Consider the following 20,981-nt stretch of genomic DNA (forward strand, 5'->3'; position numbering starts at 1 on the left):
GGTAACTTTTTATACCATAAAGAAATGAATAAAAAGCGATCAAAAAGTCCGATCAAAACAAAAATGGTACCGATAAAAACTTCAGATCACGGCACATAAAATGAGCCTCATACATCCCTGTATGCGGAAAATAAAAAAATTATAGGGGGTCAGAAGAGGACATTTTTAAACGTATTAATTTTCGTGCATGTAGTTATGATTTTTTTTCAAAAGTAAAACAAAATCAAACCTATATAAGTAGGGTAACATTTTACAGAATAAAGATAAGGTGTTATTTTTACCGAAAAATGTACTGTGTAGAAACGGAAGTTCCCAAAATTACAAAATGGCTTTTTTTTTTTTCAATTTCGTTTTTTTCAATTTCGCCCCACAATTTTTTTTCTTAGATTTTTGGGTAAAATGACTGATGTCATTACAAAGTAGAATTGGTGGCGCAAAAAAAACAACAAGCTATCATATGGGTCTGTAGGTGCAGAATTGAAAGGGTTATGATTTTTAAAAGGTAAGGAGGAAAAAACGAAAGTAAAAAAAAACAGAAAAACACGCAGTCCTGAAAGGGGTAATGTAATAATAATAATTATTATAATAATGACAACAATAATGATGATAAAGCTGTTGCTCATGAGGTAGGCGGATGAGTAAAAAAGTAAAAGTAAAAAATCATATAGACCAAACTTAGCTGTGGATGATAAGGGGTTAAAATTATTCTCTGTTCAGAAATTACAACGTCAATTAAAGCCAGATAGAAGATTATTTAGCAGCAGCAGCAGCAGCAGCAGCAGCAGCAGCAGCAGCAGCAGCAGCAGCAGCAGCAGCAGCAGCAGCAGCAGCAGCAGCAGCAGCAGCAGCAGCAGCAGCAGCAGCAGCAGCAGCAGCAGCAAGGGCTGTATTCGGCTACACTGTACAAGGACAGGTTACATCACCAGCTGCTATTTCACCCGCCAGCCACTAGGTGGCGTTTCTTGCTCGTTTATGTAAACTGAGCACAGAAAGCTTGAGATAAAGAAGGAAATACCAGCGTCCTCCTTACCGGAAGGTAACGAGTCACCCAGACATTGTGAAGGGTCACTGGACTGTATCCCTGTGGCCATAAGGAAGCGCAGGCCATTATATCACAGTCTTAGTGCTGACCGCCGCCTCCTCTCTGCACCCTGCGACCTTCATCACGTGACCGAGCCTGCTTTTTATTTTCTCTTTACTTTGGCCTAGCATTAGTATTTTGCAGGGTGATTCTGTTTTTTGGCGCTTGAAAAGTGCTCATCAGGTTGGTTTCACATGACTGTGATTTAGCATTTTTTGCATGTGTATTGTGGTTGCCTTGTGCAGACCTGCAGAAATGCGTCCACACAGGGCTCAAGTCCTGCAGGAACGCATGGGAACAGAGTTCCTGCACTTTTTCCACAGCAGGAACACTGTTCCCATTAGCAGGAGTCCTGTGGTACCAGCTCTTGAGTGAAAATCTTGGCTGAGTTCCCACACTTTCTCAGGACTTGACCCCTGCGTCCACATTACGCCCAACCGAAACCAGCCTGAAGCTAGGTATATACTACTACTGCAGGTATCCATGGTACACAGAGGGCAAAGGCCGGAGCCATAACTTTTATCCATTAAAGCAGCATGAGCTTGTTTTTTGCTAAACCAATTGTACATTTTAACTGCTCGTCACAGACTAATTTGGCCTTTAGGACAAAGCCCATTTTCTTCAAATCTGACCTGTCTCACTGAGCGCATGGGATCGCCCTGACCTAAATGTACATCATGACTTACATTTACATCATGGGGCGGGATAGGGTTAATGACCTCTTTCCTTTTACAATATACTACAAACAAAAATTATTTGTGGCCATTCATTTCAATGGACCTCAATGGATTTCTATGCCCCTTCCTCCTATCAATCCTATAAATCAGTGGTCTTCAACCTGCGGACCTCCAGATGTTGCAAAACTACAACTCCCAGCATGCCCGGACAGCCGTTGTCTGTCCGGGCATGCTGGGAGTTGTAGTTTTGCAACATCTGGAGGTCCGCAGGTTGAAGACCACTGCTATAGATTCTATTGTCAGTACTGATGGTGGCATCAATAGGGTTAATCTGCCAGAACCAGCGCAATCTTCAGTCTTGTTGTGAATGGGAGCTGTATTTGAAAGCCGGCTCCCACCGCTGATCCTGCGCACCCTTCTGAGTTCATGGCATCTCCCTGATATCATTGTAGATCATATCACACTAAGTTACCCTGATGTACATTTATGTCATGAGTTGGAAAGGGTTAAAGGGGTACTTCAGGGATTTCAACTTATGCCCTATCAACAGGATAGGGGAAAAGTGTCCGATCGTGGAAGGTATGCGGCCTAGCAACTCCCCCGCCCTCGGAGACAAGGGGGGGTGGGGGGTGATGGGCTGCTTAGCCAATCACCAGGCTGTCATTCCCGCTTTTCTTGGAAGGTGGGGGCCTGAGCGCTTTTTGGACTGGTAACTTGCTGGGCCCCGTACAGGAGATTGTGGGGGTCCCCCACCATCAGACACTTATCCCCCATCCTGTGGATAAGTTGACTTCCACAGAGTACTCTTAAATGACTTTTTTGTTTTACCATAAAATATAGAACTAAGCCAAACAAGAATTATTTGTGGGGTTAATGTTTTTAAAAACTGTTTTACTTTTTATTTTAATTTTTTTTTTATTCTCCCCCTAGGAGACTTGTATAAGCAATCTCCAGCTGCTTTTCTGCAATCTCCTACCAGCACCGATCCTACTTTTGACTTCATCTGGGCGCTGTAGGTGTTCCTAAGGCCTACTAGCAAAGTAGGATTAGTCAGCTCAAATAGGAGGTAATGTGACTGTACATGTACTATTTTATTATGCCAAAATTCCAGCATTAACTATACCAGGAAAAAAAGTCCTTGCTGGACCCGACCTTCCTTGTTTGACTTATGTTGGTGAACCGACCTAGTGCCAACTAAGGATCCATCTGCTTTCAGCATTGCTAGTGTAGACACTGGGGGAAAAAAATTCTGTGCTCTGGGATAGTTCGGGTGCCTTTTTGACTGGAACATACTTTTTTTATTGGGCTAAATTGTAGGGGATAAGATAGTGGGGGTCCCGATCGCTGTGCAGCATCGGGCGTTCATTTAGAATGCTGGGTGTGGGCGGCAGGGGCCGTGTCATCACAGCGGTGCCCCTTGTGACATCACGCCCCCACAATGCAAATCTATGGGAGGAGGCGTGGCAGCCTCCCATAGACTTGCATTGAGGGGGTGTGATGTGACATCACAACCCCCGCTGCCCACACCCAGCATTCTAAATGAACGCCGGGTGCTGCACAGAGATCGCGGGGTCCCAGTACTTATCAGCTGCTGTATGCTCTACATGAAGTTCTTTATGAATTTCTGTCTGTCTGACCACTAAGCTCTCTGCTGACAGCTCTGTCCATGTCAGGAACTGTTAAGCGTAGGAGCAAATCCCCATAGCAAACCTATCCTGCTGTGGACAGTTCCTGACACGGACAGAGGTGTCAGCAGAGAGTACTTGTGGTCAGACTGAAAGAAAATTCAAAAAGAGAAGAGCTTCCTGTGGAGCATACAGTAGCCGATAAGTACTGGAAGGATTAATATTTTTAAACAGAAGTCATTTACAAATCTGTTTAACTTTCTGGCACCAGTTGATTTAAAAAAAAAAAAAAAAAAAAAAAAAAAAAAAAAAAGGTTTCCAGCAGAGTAGTTTGTCAGCACTGGGTGGAAATACTGTGGCTACAGAAAGGGCCGGAAACAAATCCTGGGCAATAAAGACAATTTTTATGGATTTTATTCAGCCAGGACTCCATTATGGTGCAATGTTCAAATGATGGTCTTCTGCATCTTACAGCCATGTGAATTGTCTTTTTGTATAGATAGCTTTATGGACACGCCTCATATATTATTTCTACTGTACACTTACATTATGAATGGCATTGTTCCATGTACAGTCATGGCCGTAAATGTTGGCACCCCTGAAATTTTTCAAGAAAAGGAAGTATTTCTCACAGAAAAGGATTGCATTAACACATGTTTTGCTATACACATGTTTATTACCTTTGTGTGTATTGGAACTAAACCAAAAAAGGAGGAGCAAAAGCAAATTGGACATAATGTCACACCAAACTCCAAAAATGGGCTGGACAAAATTATTGTCACCCTTTCAAAATTGTGAATAAGTAAGATTATTTTAAGCATGTAATGTTCCTTTAAACTCACCTTGGGCAAGTAACAGGTGTGGACAATTTAAAAATCACACCTGAAAGCAGATAAAAAGGAGAGAAGTTCACTTAATCTTTGCATTGTGTGTCTGTGTGTGCCACACTAAGCATGGACAACAGAAAGAGGAGAAGAGAACGGTCTGAGGACTTGAGAACCAAAATTGTGGAAAAATATCAACAATCTCAAGGTTACAAGTCCATGTCAACAGAACTAGATTTGCCTTTGTCCACAGTGCGCAACATTATCAAGAAGTTTGCAACCCATGGCACTGTAGCTAATATCCCTGGGCGTGGACGGAAGAGAAAAAATTATGAAATGTGTCAATGCAGGATAGTCCGGATGGTGGGTAAGCAGCCCCAAACAAGTTCCAAAGATATTCAAGCTGTCCTGCAGGCTCAGGGAGCATCAGTGTAAGCGCAAACAATCTGTTGAAATTTAAATGAAATGAAACACTATGGCAGGAGACCCAGGAGGACCCCACTGCTGACACAGAGACATAAAAAAGCAAGACTACATTTTGCCAAAATGAACTTGAGTAAGCCAAAATCCTTCTGGGAAAACGTCTTGTGGACAGATGAGACCAAGATAGAGCTTTTTGGTAAAGCACATCATTCTACTGTTAACCAAAAATGGAATGAGGCCTACAAAGAAAAGAACACAGTACCTACAGTGAAATATGGTGGAGGTTCAATGATGTTTTAGGGTTGTTTTGCTGCCTCTGGCACTGGGCACCTTGAATGTGTGCAAAGCATCATGAAATCTGAGGATTACCAACAGATTTTGGGTCGCACTGTACAGCCCAGTGTCAGAAAGCTGGGTTTGCATCCAAGATCTTGGGTCTTCTAGCAGGACAATGACCCCAAACATACATCAAAAAGCACCCAGAAATGGATGGCAACAAAGTCCTGGAGAGTTCTAAAATGTCCATAAATGAGTCCAGATCTAAATCCCATTGAACACCTGGGGAGAGATCTTAAAATTACTGTTGGGAAAAGGCGCTTTCCAATAAGAGAGAGACCTGGAGCTTATTGATGGTTATAGGAAGGTGTGCAACCAAAGTTGAGGGTGCCAATAATTTTGTCCAACCATTTTTGGAGTTTGGTGTGACATTATGTCCAATTTGCTTTTTTTTCCCTCCATTTTTTTGGTTTAGTTCCAATACACACAAAGGGAATAAACATGTGTATAGCAAAACATGTGTTACTGCAATCCTTTTCTGTGAAAATTACTTCATTTTCTTGAAAAATTTCAGGGGTGCCAACATTTACGGCCAAGACTGTATATGTTTGTTATAAATGTATCACCTGCACCTGTCTTTCATTGTACAGCTCCAGGCATGTTCATCAGATAATGGTTCCTTTACCTGGGGCAGAATTGATACATAAGCCTTTACAGCTGTATCGGTATCTTCTTCGTTGTTGCAAGCAACTTCCAAATGAGAATCTTCAGCATCATTATAAGCACGCAGTACAGCAGGTGAGTTGTGTTGTATACAATGAGAACGTGCTTTTTTCTCATCATGCTATGGATAAGGTACATACCAGCAGGTATTCTAGGGGAATCATATCTTTGCTGTACAGAGCACTCCTGATGTCCTGTCATAACTTTTGCCCCCCCCCCCCCCCCTCTATCAAAGAGAAATGGGAATGTTGTGTTAGTCCTCTACCAGGAGAAGAGTGATCAGAGAGTCTAGAGACACCTCCTCATCTGAGAGTACCTGAGGTCCACAGGCTTCACATCTTTTTCTACTATATCTTGTCTATAGGACTCTGCATTTTGTGTATCAGTAGGGGCTTCACCCTGACTCCTTGTCCACACTGTGGGGCTGAGGATGCCCATATTTACCATATGATTTAGTCATTATACAGCTAATTAAACTGGTCCATGTGATTGCTATTCCTAAGGATCCCAAGACTTGTTTACTGGTTGTATTGGATTGGGGAGATGACACTGTTTTGGATTTAGTTGGGTATTGATAGAAATCTTTACCAAGCCCGGAAGCCAATCGCTAGATATCGGATACAGCCCTCACCTTCCGCTGTTGCAGAGCTTATCTCTAGAATAAATGTTATCATTGGGCTGGAGTGTGTATAGGAAATGTGGGGTGCAGTTTAAACTTAAGTCTACACAGGGCTCTTGGATCCATACACCTGGGCTCCCCTCTCAACATATTCTAAAGTCACACTTTTACTGGTGCATGCTAACAGGGATCTTGTGTTATATCTCTCTTACCTTATTCTGTTGTTTCCTTAAAGGGGTACTCTGCCTCTAGACATGTTATCCCCTATCCAAAGGATAGGGGATAACGTCTAATCTCCTTGCCGGCTCCCTGCAACGTTACAGTCACAGAAGTCTGGGACTTCCGTGATCTTGACATCATGTCCCACCCCCTCCATTCATGTCTTTTGGAGGAGGCGTGACAGCTAGTACACTGCCATCACGCCTCCTCCCATAGATGTGAATGGAGGGGGGGTGGTAGCTGTGATCGTCACTCATCCGGCATTGAGCGGAGTGCACTCTGTACACTGGATGACTTGGGTGCTGCGGCAGAGATCGCGGGGTCCCCAGCGGACGGACCCCCGCAATCAAACTTGTTATCCCCTATCTTTTGGACAGGGAAAAACATGTCTAGAAGTAAAGTACCGTACCCCTTTTAGATGTGTTTGCTTTTTTATATTCAAAATTATATTTTATATTCAGTTTTTTATTAAAAGAAAAATATAACAAAAGCATTCTCAAATAATATGAAACTATCAAGTGGCATGAAAAGCATTATAGGCGCTATCTACAGGTGCAACAGAAGAGAGGTCATAGAACATTCTAATGGGCTCCAAGAAACCAAAAAGGGATAGCAGTAAGGCTATGTTCACATGGCAGAATTTCTGCATGGAATTCTGCATGACATTAGAGACCTTCAAAGTTTAGCAGCAGTTTTCCAATTTTTCATGAAAATTAAAAAATCTGAATTTTTTTAAGGACCAGTTCAGTTTAAAGTGAATTTTAGTGTTGAGTGCTAATATACGAAATGCTAACTGTTACCGCGAATATCGGCACTTTGCGATTTCGCGAATATTTAGAATATAGTGATATATATTCATAATGACGAATATTCATTTAAAAAATTTTTTTATGTGAATATGCAAATATTCGCGAATATCGCCACTTTCAGTCTGAGGACACTGATCTCTCCCTTCTTTTAGGGTAAAGATATAATCTTGCATGCCCACTATGCGAATTTCGTAGCAAATTTTCACATGGGGGAAAAAAAAAAGACGAATATAGCGAATACAAGAATTTTGCGAACATAGGGTTAATATTCATCCATATATACGCGAAATATTGTGAATTCAAATATGGCCCCTGCCGCTCATCACTAGTGAATGGAAGGGGCCTTTATGTTAGAAATTCTCCCAAAGAGACCCCATTATAAACTGCACCCCTCAAAGCATTAAAAATTAATTCAGAAAGTTTGTTAACTCTGTAGGTGTTTCACAGGAATAGCGGCAAACTGGAGGTAAAAAGTCAAAATGTTTTTTGTTTTGTTTTTTTCTACACGAACATGTTGTTGTAGTCCTAAATTTTTCATTTTTACAAGGAGAAAAAGCCCTTGAAAATTAATAACCCAAATACTCCCGAGTATGGAAATATCCTTTACAATGGGGCAAAGAAGTATTTAGTCCACCAATTGTGCAAGTTCTCCCACTTAAAAAGATGAGGCCTGTAATTTTCATCATAGCTATACCTCAACTTTGAGAGACATAATAAGAAAAAAAATCCCTAAAATCACATTGTCTGATTTTTCCAGAATTTATTTGCAAATTATGGTGGAAAATAAGTATTTGGTCAATAACAATAGTTAATCTCAATACTTTGTTATATTCCCTTTGTTGGCAATGACAGAGGTCAAACGTTTTCTGTAAGTCTTCACAAGGTTTTCACACACTGTTGCTGGTATTTTGGCCCATTTCTCCATGTAGAATTCCTCTAGTGCAGTGATGTTTTGGGGCTGTCGCTTGGCAACAAGGACTTTCAACTGACTCCAAAGGTTTTCTATGGGGTTGAGATCTGGAGACTGGCTAGGCCACTCCAGGACCTTGAAATGCTTCTTACAAATATCATGCTGAAAGACCCAGCTATGTTTCATCTTCAATGCCCTTGCTGATGGAAGGAGGTTTTCACTCAAAATTTCATGATACATGGCCCCATTCATTCTTTCTTTTACACGGATCAGTCGTCCTGGTCCCTTGGCAGAAAAACAGCCCCAAAGCATGATGTTTTTACCCCCATGCTACACAGTAGGTATGGCGTTCTTTGGATGCAACTCAGCATTCTTTCTTCTCCAAACATGACTTGTTGAGTTTTTACCAAAAAGTTCTACTTTGGTTTCATCTGATCATATGACATTCTCCCAATCCTCTTCTGGATCATCCAAATGCTCTCTTGGATTATCTCACAGACTATCTGTAACCTCTATTGTCTTTACTGACCCTTCCCCCTGTGATGTCCTTCCTATAACAGAAGACACTTGTTCCTCAATAAGGAGTTCTGATTTTATACCTGAAGACTGGTGTTGCCTGGTTCTTTGGGTACAAGTATGCAGTAATCTCTAGTTCTGCCTGGGGATATTGCCTGTGATACACTGGGGCTTGTCATCCGGAAGGAGAAGTCACTTTTGGCGGAGTCAGTCCGTCACAATTGGTGTCAACGGTGGGATCTGACTTCTCCAGTATTGACACTGAGACCAGCCCAGCTGGGGGAGGTACAGCCGCTGGCTTGACCCCGGTCTCAGCAACTTACCCTGGCGAGGTAGAGCCTGTAAGGATGGAGGATTTCCGAAGAGAGGTGCAATGGCTCCTGGGTCTCTTCAAAGATCCTCCACGAGAGAGTGTGAACAGGGTCCTTACACAGCTGACACAACTCCGTATAGCGAAGCTATAGTATGCCATAGAGGAGATGTCCATGCAAGAGAGAGCCTTAATTCGCTTGCAGATTTGGGAAGTTGTTCTTGAGGAGTCGGTGAGAAGCCGAGCACAAGTCCTGCCCACCCCAGAACAGCGCTTCATGGAACAGGTCCACTTGCGGCTTCACTACCTCAGAGAGCAACCCACGGGCAGCGAAATGGTTGAGTTGCACAGATTGCTGCCGAAAGAAATGGAGCTCGAGGCTCATTACCGTGCCCTGTACTGGTGGGCAAGCTGCAGGCAGTCGGAGCCAAACACAGCCTGTGCTCCGGAAGGGACAGACTTCGGCTGGCCTGGTCTATTGTGGGATGCATTCGAGGAGCGGTACGACTTTGGCCGTACCGAGGCATACAGACTCTGGGACATCCAGGACAAGCGGAGAGAGATGCTGCCGCAGTCGGAGGTGCCAGACCTGGAACCGGATCTATCTTGGCTGATGTATCAGGAATGGTACCTCGAGGAAGACTACCTGTCCTTGTTTGAGGGGTATTTCTACGGTCACGAGCCATGTACAGCAGAGGAAACCAGCACAGATGAGACGGCTGGTCTCTGTCTTCCCCTGGATTGCACACCGGACCGCGACGCTCTAGCAGTATCCGGTCAGGACACCAGGCTGGAAGCGCTGGCATTAGGGATGAGTTCTGCTACACTCTGTCCAGCATCAGACACCAGTGCCAGCTCTACAGCTACAGAGGGGTCAGTGATCCCTGTACCAGTCCACCCTGGAGTGCAGGCAGTTGGCCTGGATCCACAGAGACTGTTCAACAGCACAGGAGCAAGCACAGACGGTGCGGCTCCCCAGATGGAGAATTTTACGTCGGCTCATCTCCCCAGCGCAAGAGGTTGCAACCAGATGAGGAGGCAGTTGACCTCCCTCTCCACCTACTGAGCACAGCCCCGGCTGAAGCGCCGGCTTCAGGGCAGAGTCCTACTATACTCTGCTCAACAACGAATACTACAGCTACAGAGGGAACCGTGATCCCTACACTGGTACAGCCGGGATCGCAGGCAGTCGGCCTGGATCCCCAGCGGATGTTCAACGGTACTGATGAAAGCACAGTTGGTGCAGCTTCCCCGCTGCAGAATTCCATATTGGGTGATGGAGTGGTCGGTTTACCTCCCCAGCGCCGGACATTGCAAACAGGTGAGAAGGTAGTCGACCTTCCTCTCCAACTAGTGATCACTTCTCCGGCTGAAGGGCCGGCATCAGGGCAGAGTTACAATCTGCCTAGCACTGAAGACTGCAGGCAGGTCTGCAGTTACAGATGGGACTGTGGTCCCTGCATCGGTCCAGTCAGGATCCCAGAGGCTGTGGAACCGTACAGGGGTATGCACAGTCGGTGCGGCTCCTCAGTGGCAGATATTGCAACTGAGTGAGGAAGCAGTCGTCCCCCTGCCCCTTCAACTGGTGACAGATGGAATTTTCCTTTGGGAAAGGTTTCTTGGGAGGGGCTCGAAGCTAGCCTCCTTCCCACAGACTATGGGCCAGGCCAGGCCTTCCCCCTCCCCTGGCCGGGGAGGGGGGAAAAGCAGAAACATTTTTGAGGGGAGCCCCAGTAAGCTTCATACAGGGTTTGCTGGTGTTGGATTACATTGTTGCCGCACACCCCAACCAAGAGGAGGACCAGGGCAACTGCATCTGGTGGTTGAAGCCCGGACAGCCCCAAGTGGATCCGTTGGGATCGCACCGGGTCTGCCGTTTTAAAAGGGGGAGCACTGTGACGCTAATTTTACCTTTGTTGGATTATCTCACAGACTACATGTCACCTGGATTACCTTTATTGGATTATCTCATAGACTACCTGTCACCTTGATTACCTTTGTTGGATTATCTCCCAGACTACCTGTCACCTCTATTGTCTTTACTGACCCTTCCCCCTGTGATGTCCTTCGTATAAAAGAAGACACTTGTTCCACAATAAAGAGTTCTGATTTTATACCTGAAGACTGGTGTTGCCTGGTTCTTTGGGTACAAGGATGCAATAATCTCTAGTTCTGCCTGGGGATATTGCCTGTGATACGCTGGGGCTTGTCATCCGGAAGGAGAAGTCACTTTTGGCGGAGTCAGTCCGACACACCAATCAATACAAAAATGGTACCGCTAAAAACTTCAGATCACGGCGCAAAAAATGAGCCCTCATACCGCCCCATACGCGGAAAAATAAAAAAGTTATAGGGGTCAGAAGATGACCATTTTAAACGTATACATTTTCCTGCATGTAGTTATGATTTTTTCCAGAAGTACGACAAAATCAAACCTATATAAGTAGGGTATCATTTTAATCGTATGGACCTACAGAATAAAGAGGTGTCATTTTTACCGAAAAATGTAATGTGTAGAAACAGAAGCCCCCAAAAGTTACAAAATGGCGTTTTTTTCTATTTTGTCTCACAATGATTTTTTTTTTCCGTTTTGACTTAGATTTTTGGTTGAAATGACTAACGTCATTACAAAGTAGAATTGGTGGCGCAAAAAATAAGCCATCATATGGTTTTTAGGTGCAAAATTGACAGTTATATTTTTTTGTAAAGGTAAGGAGGAAAAAAATGAAAGTGCAAAAATGGAAAACCCCGGGTGCTTAACCACTTAACGACCAAGGACGTATATTTATGTCCTTGGGCGGCTCCCGCGATATAACGCGGGGTCACGCGGTGACCCTGCGTCATATCTGGTCGGTCCATGTATCTGATGCCGGGACCCAGGGCTAATAGCGTGCGGCAGCGATCGCGGTGCCGCGCGCTATTAACCCTTTAGAGGCGGCGTTCAAAGTTGAACGCCGCATCTAAACCAAAAGTGAAACCTTCACGGCTGCTCAGCGAGGCTGATCGGGACCACCGCAGTGAAAATGCGGTCTCCCGATCAGCTTGGACACGAGCGGAGGTCCTCTTACCTGCCTCCGGCGTGTCCCCATGGCGATTGATTGCTCCAAGCCTGAGATTCAGGCTTGAGCAATCGACCGCCGATAACCCTGATCACTGCAAAGCTATGGCTTTTCAGTGGACAGGGTATAAGATATGTGTTTGCAGTGTTATAGGTCCCTATGTGAGCTATAACACTGCAAAATAAGTGTTTAAAAAAAAAAAAGTTAATAAATGTGATTTTAACCCTTTCCTTAATAAAAGTTCAAATCACCCCCCTTTTCCCATGAAAAAAAAACACCATGTAAATAAAAATAAATATAAACAAACATATGTGGTATTGCCGGGTGCGTAAATGTCTGAACTATGAAAATATATAATTAATTAAACTGCGCGGTCAATGGCGTACGCGCAAAAAAATTCGTAGCGTATTTTTGGTCGCTTTTTATGTAATGAAAAAATAATAAAAAGTGCGATCAATACAAAAATGGTACCGCTAAAAACTTCAGATCACGGCGCAAAAAATGAGCCCTCATACCACCCCATATTTGGAAAAATAAAAAAGTTATAGGGGTCAGAAGATGACAATTTTTAACGTATAAATTTTTCTGCATGTAGTTATGATTTTTTCCAGAAGTACGACAAAATCAAACCTATATAAGTAGGGTATCATTTTAACCGTATGGACCTACATAATAAAGATAAGGTGTCATTTTTACCGTAAAATGTACTGCGTAGAAACGGAAGCCCCCAAAAGTTACAAAATGGCGTTTTTTCTTCAATTTCGTCGCACAATGATTTTTTTTTTTCCGTTTCGCCGTAGATTTTTGGGTAAAATGACTGATGTCACTGTAAAGTAGAATTGGTGGCGCAAAAAATAAGCCATCATATGGATTTTTAGGTGCAAAATTGAAAGGGTTATGATTTTTAAAAGGTGAGGAGGAAAAAAACGAAAGTGCAAAAACGGAAAAACCCATGGTCCTTAAGCGGTTAAAAATCAGACTGTGACTTTATGGATTTTTTTTCTCATTTTGTCTCTTAGTTGAGGTATACCTATGATGAAAATTACAGGCCTCTCATCTTTTTAAGTGGGAGAACTTGCACAATTGGTGGCTGACTAAATACTTTTTTGCCCCACTGTATGAAAACGTAATGCAGAAAAAGAGAAATGGGCTCAGCTAATAATCTCTAAACTGGGTGCCACCAAGTGTATCAAGTCTATACCAAATTTGAAAAAGAAAGTAGATACACTAGAAAATAGCGCACACCAATATCTAAAGACTAAATATAGGAAAATACTTTATTGAATACAAAGCTAGACACAACAATACAAAAACATGTATATACATAAGAGTACATATTTATATGGAGAAGAAAACAAACTATCTCAAGTAAATCAATCCACGGTTACAATATCCCATAAATCATACGGCTTAAACTTAATCCACTGCAAATGTAAACAGTATATACCTATAAACAAAATCCTCTGTGATGAGAGAAGGACCAGGACAGAAGTGTAGATGTATAAGTCCACCAGGCAGGCGCCCCCCTAAATCTCATGCGTTCTGTTGCCTGTGGGCAACTTTCTCAGGGGTACAGTGAACATTTACAGCCCACAAATGTTTGACAGTTTTTGAAAGAATGGCCCATGAATATTAAAAATTAAATTTTTTATGTTCATAGACCACTGTTCCAAACATCTGTCACAGACACCTTGTTACAATCCTTGAGGAGTGTCGTTTCCAAAATGGGGATCACGTATTTTATTTTATTTATTTATTTTTTTTGTTTATAGTATTTATTTCAGAACCTTTGCAAACTATCAGTCATTCAAATGTAATTGACGAATTGAGGTCTAAAATGTACATGGTACTCTTTCATTCCTGAGCCATGTTGTCTGCCTGTAGAGCACTTTACATCTTTTCCCTACTTGGAATAAATTGCATAAAAATTTTTTAGGGGTCTTTTTCTTCTTTACCTCTTATGAAAAATATGAGGCAACACCAGCATGTAAGTATAACATTTTTTAAAGTGTAGCCCCAAAATTTTCCTTTTCATAAGGTGTAAAAGAAGCAAAATTCCCCCCCCCCCCAAATTTGTAATACAATTTTTTTCTGAATGCCAAAACACCCCATGTGTGGCCCTAGACAGTTGCCTTGAAATATGTCAGAGCTCATTTGAAGCTTTATTTCGGGATTTGCTTAGGGGTGGCTGACCGCTCCATCGTGAGTGTCTCTCATGGAGAGGCCATGCAGGGGGGCTTGCATGTGACTTTAAGGCTGACGCAAGGGCGGCCACAAAGCTGCTGAATGGTACTCTTGCTCTGCTCGGGATTCGGCGGGGGTGGAGCGGGAGTTTGGGAGGTGGCATCAGTACCACCTCCCTCCTGCTGGTAAAGGGTGATTGGTGCTGTCTTAGAAGAGCTGTGATTTGCAAGTCAGAATTGACCGGCCAATCAAGGCAATGGCCGACAATGGGGGGGTGGGGGGAGGTAGGTATTCGGTCTCAGGACTCCTCTGGGCGATTTGCCGGGATGACTGCTGTTACATAATGCAGTGATTCTGCCCCGTAAATGTATGGCGCTGTGTGTTAAGTTAATCTTAGCAGCGACGTACATTTATGCTGCATGGCCTTAAGGGGTTAAAGGAGTTTTACCATGCAGAAAAATAGGTCTTAACTGATGCATTATGTGAAATTTAAACATTTTTGCCAATACAAGTAATTATAGACCGATAAAGGCTGGATGCCCTTTTGTCTTTTGCTTGTTGCCATGGGATACGTCCTGTAGGCAGGACAGGGACTATACTGCCAAATATACCTCATATTATGTCCTGCTATAGCTTTTATATTACAATCTGTAACACTAAATGTATTTGGCAGGAGATGGGGGAGGATATTATTTTCTATAACTCTGTACACTGTGTGAAGAGAGAAGAGATAACTTTACCATTATAAAGATTACATTCTCCTGATGGATGACTATCACTATGCAGCACAGGAATGAGCATTTGCACTAATGACTGCTGGGAAATAAAGTAGAGTCAGAAGCTCCGCCTACCACACAGATTTTTATATGCTAAGGGAAGAACATAAAAAGAAGGCAGAGACAAGGAAATAAACAAAATGTTGCCTTATTATTTTGAGGCAGACACATATATATTTTCATTTAAACTAACAAAATATTTTAAGTTTGCTGTGGAAAGGGAGTTATATTAAAACCCCTTTAAATAACTAATAGAAAAATGGTTGTAGTTTATAGATAAACCTAACTCCAAGTCTGCGTTCACACTGCGTAAATTTTTCTTCTCACATTTTAGTTTACAAGTGGATTTCCCGCAAAATGTGGCAACAATTTTATTTTTGCCCCAATGCCCCCAATTTTTACACAGTGTGAACCCAGCCTAAAAATGTGAGGTGTGTAGCATAGAGAACAGGGATAGTAACATGAAAACCCACACAGACTTCTAAAGGGTCATCGAATGAGAGGAATATTACTGTCCTTACTTAACCCTTTGGGGACGGAGCCCATTATGACCCTAAAGACACGGGAGCATTTTTTTTTCAAATCTGACCTCTCCATCTTTATGCATTAATAATTCTGGGATTGGGAGTTTGAGCTGCGGCGTGAAATTTGCCGCAGCTCAAACTTGTAGAAGGAAACCCACTGTAAACCTACCTTTGGGAATGTACCCTGTGGGTGGGTTTGGGGGTGGGTCGCCCCAAACCTCCAACTGTTGCAAAATTACAACTCCCAGAATACACTGACAGACTGTACATGCTGGGAATGGTAGTTTTGGAACAGCTGTAGGCACACTGGTGGGGAACCACTGTGTTAGGAAACAGACTCTAGCTCAGTGATTCCAACCTGTGTGCCTCCAGCTGTTGCAGAACTACAACTCCCCAGCATGTATGGTCTGTCAGTGCATTCTGGGAGTTGTAGTTTTGCAACAGCTGGAGGCACACGGGTTGGAATCATTGAGTTAGGAAACAAACTCTAGCTCAGTGTTTCCCAACCAGTGTGCCTAAAGCTGTTGCAAAACTACAACTCCCAGCACGCTAGGAGTTCTAGTTATGCAGCAACTGGGGAAGAACAGTTTGGAGACTGTTAGGTAGCGGTCTCCAAACTGTAGCCCTCCAGATATTGCAAAACTACAACTCCAAGAATGCACAGACTGTCCAGGCATGCTGGGAGTTGTAGTTCTGCAACATCTGAAGAGCCAGATATTGCAGAACTACACCTCCCAGCATCCCTGATTGTCTGGGCATGCTGGGAATTGTAGCTTTGCAACATCTGGAGGGCTACAGTTTGGAGACCACTGTATAGTGGTTTCCAAACTGTTCCACTTCAGATGTTGCAAAACTACAACTCCCAGCATGCCCAGACAGTCAGTGCATGCTGAAAGTTTTAGTTTTGCAACATCTGGAGGACCACAGTTTGGAGACCACTACACATTGGTCTCCAAACTGTGGCCCTCCAGATGTTGCAAAACTACAACTCCCCAGCATGTACTCACCAGTTGTAGTTTTGCAACTTTTAGAAGGCCACGGTGAAGATCACTTACCGCGATCTTCACTGTAGCCTCCTCCACCGCCGCACTTTTCGGCCTTCCTCCTCCTGCCGCCGCCCGAGGTCTCTGCTGCCGCTGCTCCGAAGCCGCCACTCCGGTAAGCCGGCCATGCTTCCCCCTCGTAGCACTTGTTTCTCTTCCCCCCGCCCCCTCCTCAATCGGTGGGCAGAGTGGGGGGGAGATGAACTTTAACTCTCCCGCCACCAACTGCCAATGGCAGGGGATAGGAGGAGGTGGCACCCCTGCCACCTCGCTCCTGTCCTTTAGGATGGTCGTAGCTATCTTTTTTTTTTTTTTTTTTTTTTTAAATTATTTTCCAGGCGATTTGGTTGGCCCGGAATCGCAGCAAGTGGCCAGTCGATCGCCGACATGGGGGGGTTCCTCAGGAGAGGATATCAGCAGTCATCCCAGTCCAATCACCACCCGGCGAGCGGTGGTGATCGAAAATACGGAGGGCGTAGAGGCACTCCGTCCTAAAGTACCAGGATGCAAAGCCCTCCGTCCCCAACAGGTTAAAATTCCAGAGAAGGAAGCAGAGGCCTTGTATTTTCTATATTAAACCCATACCATGGTTACATAGTCCTATGCTACGTTTTTATTTTTTATTATTTGATGTCCGCAATCATATGAACTGTTTATTTGCTAGAAAGTGTAGACGAACAGTGAAGTATAATATTTATCAGAAAAAAGGTGTCTGATTTTTGTCTCAGACAGATAGCAACCAATTACAGTTCATTTTGAGAAACAAAAGCTGAGCTGTGATGGTTGCTGTCTGAGACAAAAATAATATCTGACACATTTTCGTCTCGCGGATTGATAAATCTGGGCCTAAAGCTTTATTCTTGATCACATTATAGATTTTTGAGGTCAGGTGGGGACAGTTATTTACCAGATTGCTTGCTAAGGCTATGGTCCCATGTTACGCTGACGCAGCATATTCCATGCTGTGCAGAAACCGCTGTGCAGTGGGAAATGCGCTGCATATTCTCAATTGAGCATACACACAGGGCTACCCAGCAGCAGCCCTGCGTGATCAGTGAGGTTTGGAGACGGGGGCCATGCACCAGCAAACCTCACTGAACACACAGGATGCCACCAGGTAGCCCAGTGTGTATGCTCAATGGAGAATACAGCGTATTTCCTGCTGTAGTTTTTGTGCAGCGTGAAATATGCTGCGTAAGTGCTACATGGGACCATAGCCTTAAAGGGGTTATCCAGGAAAAAATTGTTTTTATATATATCAACTGGCTCCAGAAAGTTAAACGGATTTGTAAATTACTTATATTAAAAAATCTTAATCCTTTCAGTACTTATGAGCTTCTGAAGTTAAGGTTGTTCTCTTCTGTCTAAGTGCTCTCTGATGACACGTGTCTCGGGAACCGCCCAGTTTAGCAGAGGTTTGCTATGGGGATTTGCTTCTAAACTGGGCGCTTCTCGAGACACGTGTCATCAGAGATCACTTAAGAAAAGAAAAGAACAACCTTAACTTCAGAAGCTCATAAGTACTGAAAGGATTAAGATTTTTTTTTAATAGAAGTAATTTACAAATCTGTTTAACTTTCTGGAGCCAGTTGATAGATTTTGAAAAACTTGTCCAGTTTTTATATATGTTCACTTTCTCTCAGTGGTCCCATAGCAGCCTCGTGATCTACCTTTATGGTGTGTGACACTATGATGCTAATGTGAACAGAGCCTTTAAATGATTGTCAAGTTATATAGATGTGTTATGTTTTTTTTTATTTTCCTAAAGAGCTTCCGGGTTCATGCTGATGAGGATGACCCGGAGAGGATACAGCAGATTATTAAGAGAGCCATAGAAGATGCTGAGTGGGTGATGAATAAGGCAAGTATAGCAAAACCCAAAATTCTTCCATGTGCCATATAGCTATATATATATATATAAAATTATCACCTTGCTTATCCTACACAGTGAATGTTTTAAAAAGAAAAAAGTGAAGCTAAAATAATATTGCAAGAATTTAGTTTTTTTTTTTCATTCCCCCCCCCTCCAAAAAATAGAATGAAACGTCATATAGGCGCAAAACTGTACCCATAAAAAAACTGTTTGCCTATCAAACGGAAAAAAAAAAAAAACTCAAACATCTCTGTTGACAGAAAAACAAGATAATCTCAGAATATGGTGACACAAGGTGTTAAAAAATAATACTTTATATATACAAGTATATACATTTTGTACCCCTATAATTATACTGACCCATAGAACAGTTATCTTGTCATTATATCACATTGTGAATGTCATAAAAACTAATCCCAAACAAAATAGAATCTAAAAGAATAATAAAAGTAGATTAAATACATTTGCATAAAAACAAGCCATTATACAGCTATGTTGATGGAAAAATTAAAGTGTTACTCCGGCCAAATTTATCCTATATGCCCTGGCTGCAGCCATTATAATTTTATAATTATAATAATCTACTTACCTGCTGAATTCGCTCTCTAGGCCTCCAGCCCCGGTTTCTTCCTGGTTTTGGGGCCTGACACGTTACCTGCAGTGATGTCCCGCTTCAGCTTGTAAAAGGTGTGAGTGGCAGTGGGATGTAATGAGCCCAGGGACCAGGAAGAACAAGTCTGTTTCATCATACAGACGCTCAGCCTATCTCCGACCAGGGTGAGACATCGCTGTGGCTGGCGATTTAGCGGAGTGCAAAGTGACATGTCAGACCCCAAAACCAGGAAGAAGACTGGATATGGAGGATGGGAGACCGGTATTGAGTGACAGGAGATCAGTTTAAGTTTATTATTTTAATGGCGGCAGTCCAGGCATAAAGGATAAATAAAACATTTGGCCGGAGTATCCCTTTAACTTCTGGCCAGAAAAGTGCAGCCCTGGTTGTGTAGCCAACTACATGACATTAAAAACCTCTCCTGTAAAGATCCTATGAAGAATAAGCTTTTTTTTATTTTATGATTGATAAAATAACTAGACCCCTCAGTCTCCCAGCCATGTCTACTGCCATCCCTTTCAAGATTGTGTCAGTGGACACAACCGGCATCATTGTTGGAAGTACCACTTAAAGGGGTATTCCAGGCCAAAACTTTTTTTTTTATACATCAACTGGCTCCGGAAAGTTAAACAGATTTGTAAATTACTTTCTATTAAAAAATCTTAATCATTCCAATAGTTATTAGCTTCTGAAGTTGAGTTGTTGTTTTCTGTCTAACTGCTCTCTGATTACTCACGTCCCGGGAGCTGTGCAGTTCCTATGGGGATATTCTCCCATCATGCACCGCTCCCGGGACGTGACATCATCATTGAGCAATTAGACAGAAAACTTCAGAAGCTAATAACTACTGGAAGGATTCAGATTTTTTAATAGAAGTAATTTACAAATCTGTTTAACTTTCCGGAGCCAGTTGATAGATATATATATAATGTTTTGCCAGAATACCCCTTTAACTTCATTGAGAATTAGGTTCATGATCACATTTATGTAATAGGTATCAAGTTAAAATGTATTTTTTTTTTATTCATATTAACATGTAATTCTTTTTATTTCTACTATTTTTAAAATTACTTTCGAGCCCTGCTTGTTTCGGGCATGCATGAAAGTTGCTTTAGTTTTTTTAGTTCTAAAATATAAACCTCTGTAAATTGATATTTTTAGAATAAGTTTTTAATTTATATTTTTTACAGTATAAAAAACAAAGCTAACAAAGAACATGAAGACATATAAGACATCATCAGAACAGTGTCTCACAGACAATATACTACATGAATTGACAGCAACCTAAGAAGCTAAATTCATCTTAATAGCATCTACACCTAAGGGTGGAATCTCTTCCAAGTCATGTGCTTTATTATGTGCAAGGAATATTCATTCGGTACAGTGTGGAATGCCATTTAAACAAGCGCTATGGTTTATCTGGAACAATATTCACATAAAATATGCAAAGAGAAATGCCTCATATTACATGTTATAGTAACTGTTACAGATGTCAATATTAAAATGTGGGGTTTGTGTCCTCTTTATGGGAAGAATTTCATGAAAGGAAATCGACTTAATAAGTTAATAATTAAAAAAGCTTGGTTTCTGTAATCAACATGTTTAATTGTGTTATTTTAAAACCTTAGACAACACAGGGTATAGCTGTATGCCCTTGCCCCCTGGTCCTTAACGCACCAGGGCATACATTCATGTCCTGGAATGTTTAGTGTCTATGAAGCGAGTGCAGGCTCAGCAGTTCGGCACTTACCATTGTTTTGATGTAAAACAAAAGAAGAACAGGCGCTCCCTTGTGGAGAATCAACGGGATCACAGGTGTGTGAGGAGGGAGGGTAAAATGAAGGCTCACCCTGCCAAGTTGTGCAAATTCCCACACAACAAGGATCTGCGTTTTGGT

At 42.5% G+C, this 20,981-nt stretch overlaps 1 protein-coding gene across 2 annotated transcripts; it reads left to right on the top strand.

Annotated features, from left to right (window-relative positions):
• Positions 1 to 897: 897 nt before the first annotated feature.
• On the top strand, positions 898 to 20,677 carry LYRM9 (LYR motif containing 9). 2 transcript variants are annotated; one of them, XM_056560776.1, is made up of 5 exons: positions 898 to 1,036; positions 2,689 to 2,824; positions 5,557 to 5,704; positions 18,367 to 18,459; positions 20,275 to 20,677. In XM_056560776.1, the coding sequence occupies exons 3-5, from the start codon at positions 5,579 to 5,581 to the stop codon at positions 20,290 to 20,292; spliced, it is 237 nt and encodes a 78-aa protein (XP_056416751.1). In that variant the 5' UTR covers positions 898 to 1,036; positions 2,689 to 2,824; positions 5,557 to 5,578; the 3' UTR covers positions 20,293 to 20,677. The 2 variants fall into 2 exon arrangements, with proteins under 2 accessions (XP_056416751.1, XP_056416752.1); XM_056560777.1 differs by lacking the exon at positions 898 to 1,036 and adding an exon at positions 1,043 to 1,264.
• Positions 20,678 to 20,981: the final 304 nt, after the last annotated feature.

This window comes from Hyla sarda, chromosome 2 (assembly GCF_029499605.1).
Source record: "Hyla sarda isolate aHylSar1 chromosome 2, aHylSar1.hap1, whole genome shotgun sequence".
NCBI lineage: Eukaryota > Metazoa > Chordata > Amphibia > Anura > Hylidae > Hyla > Hyla sarda.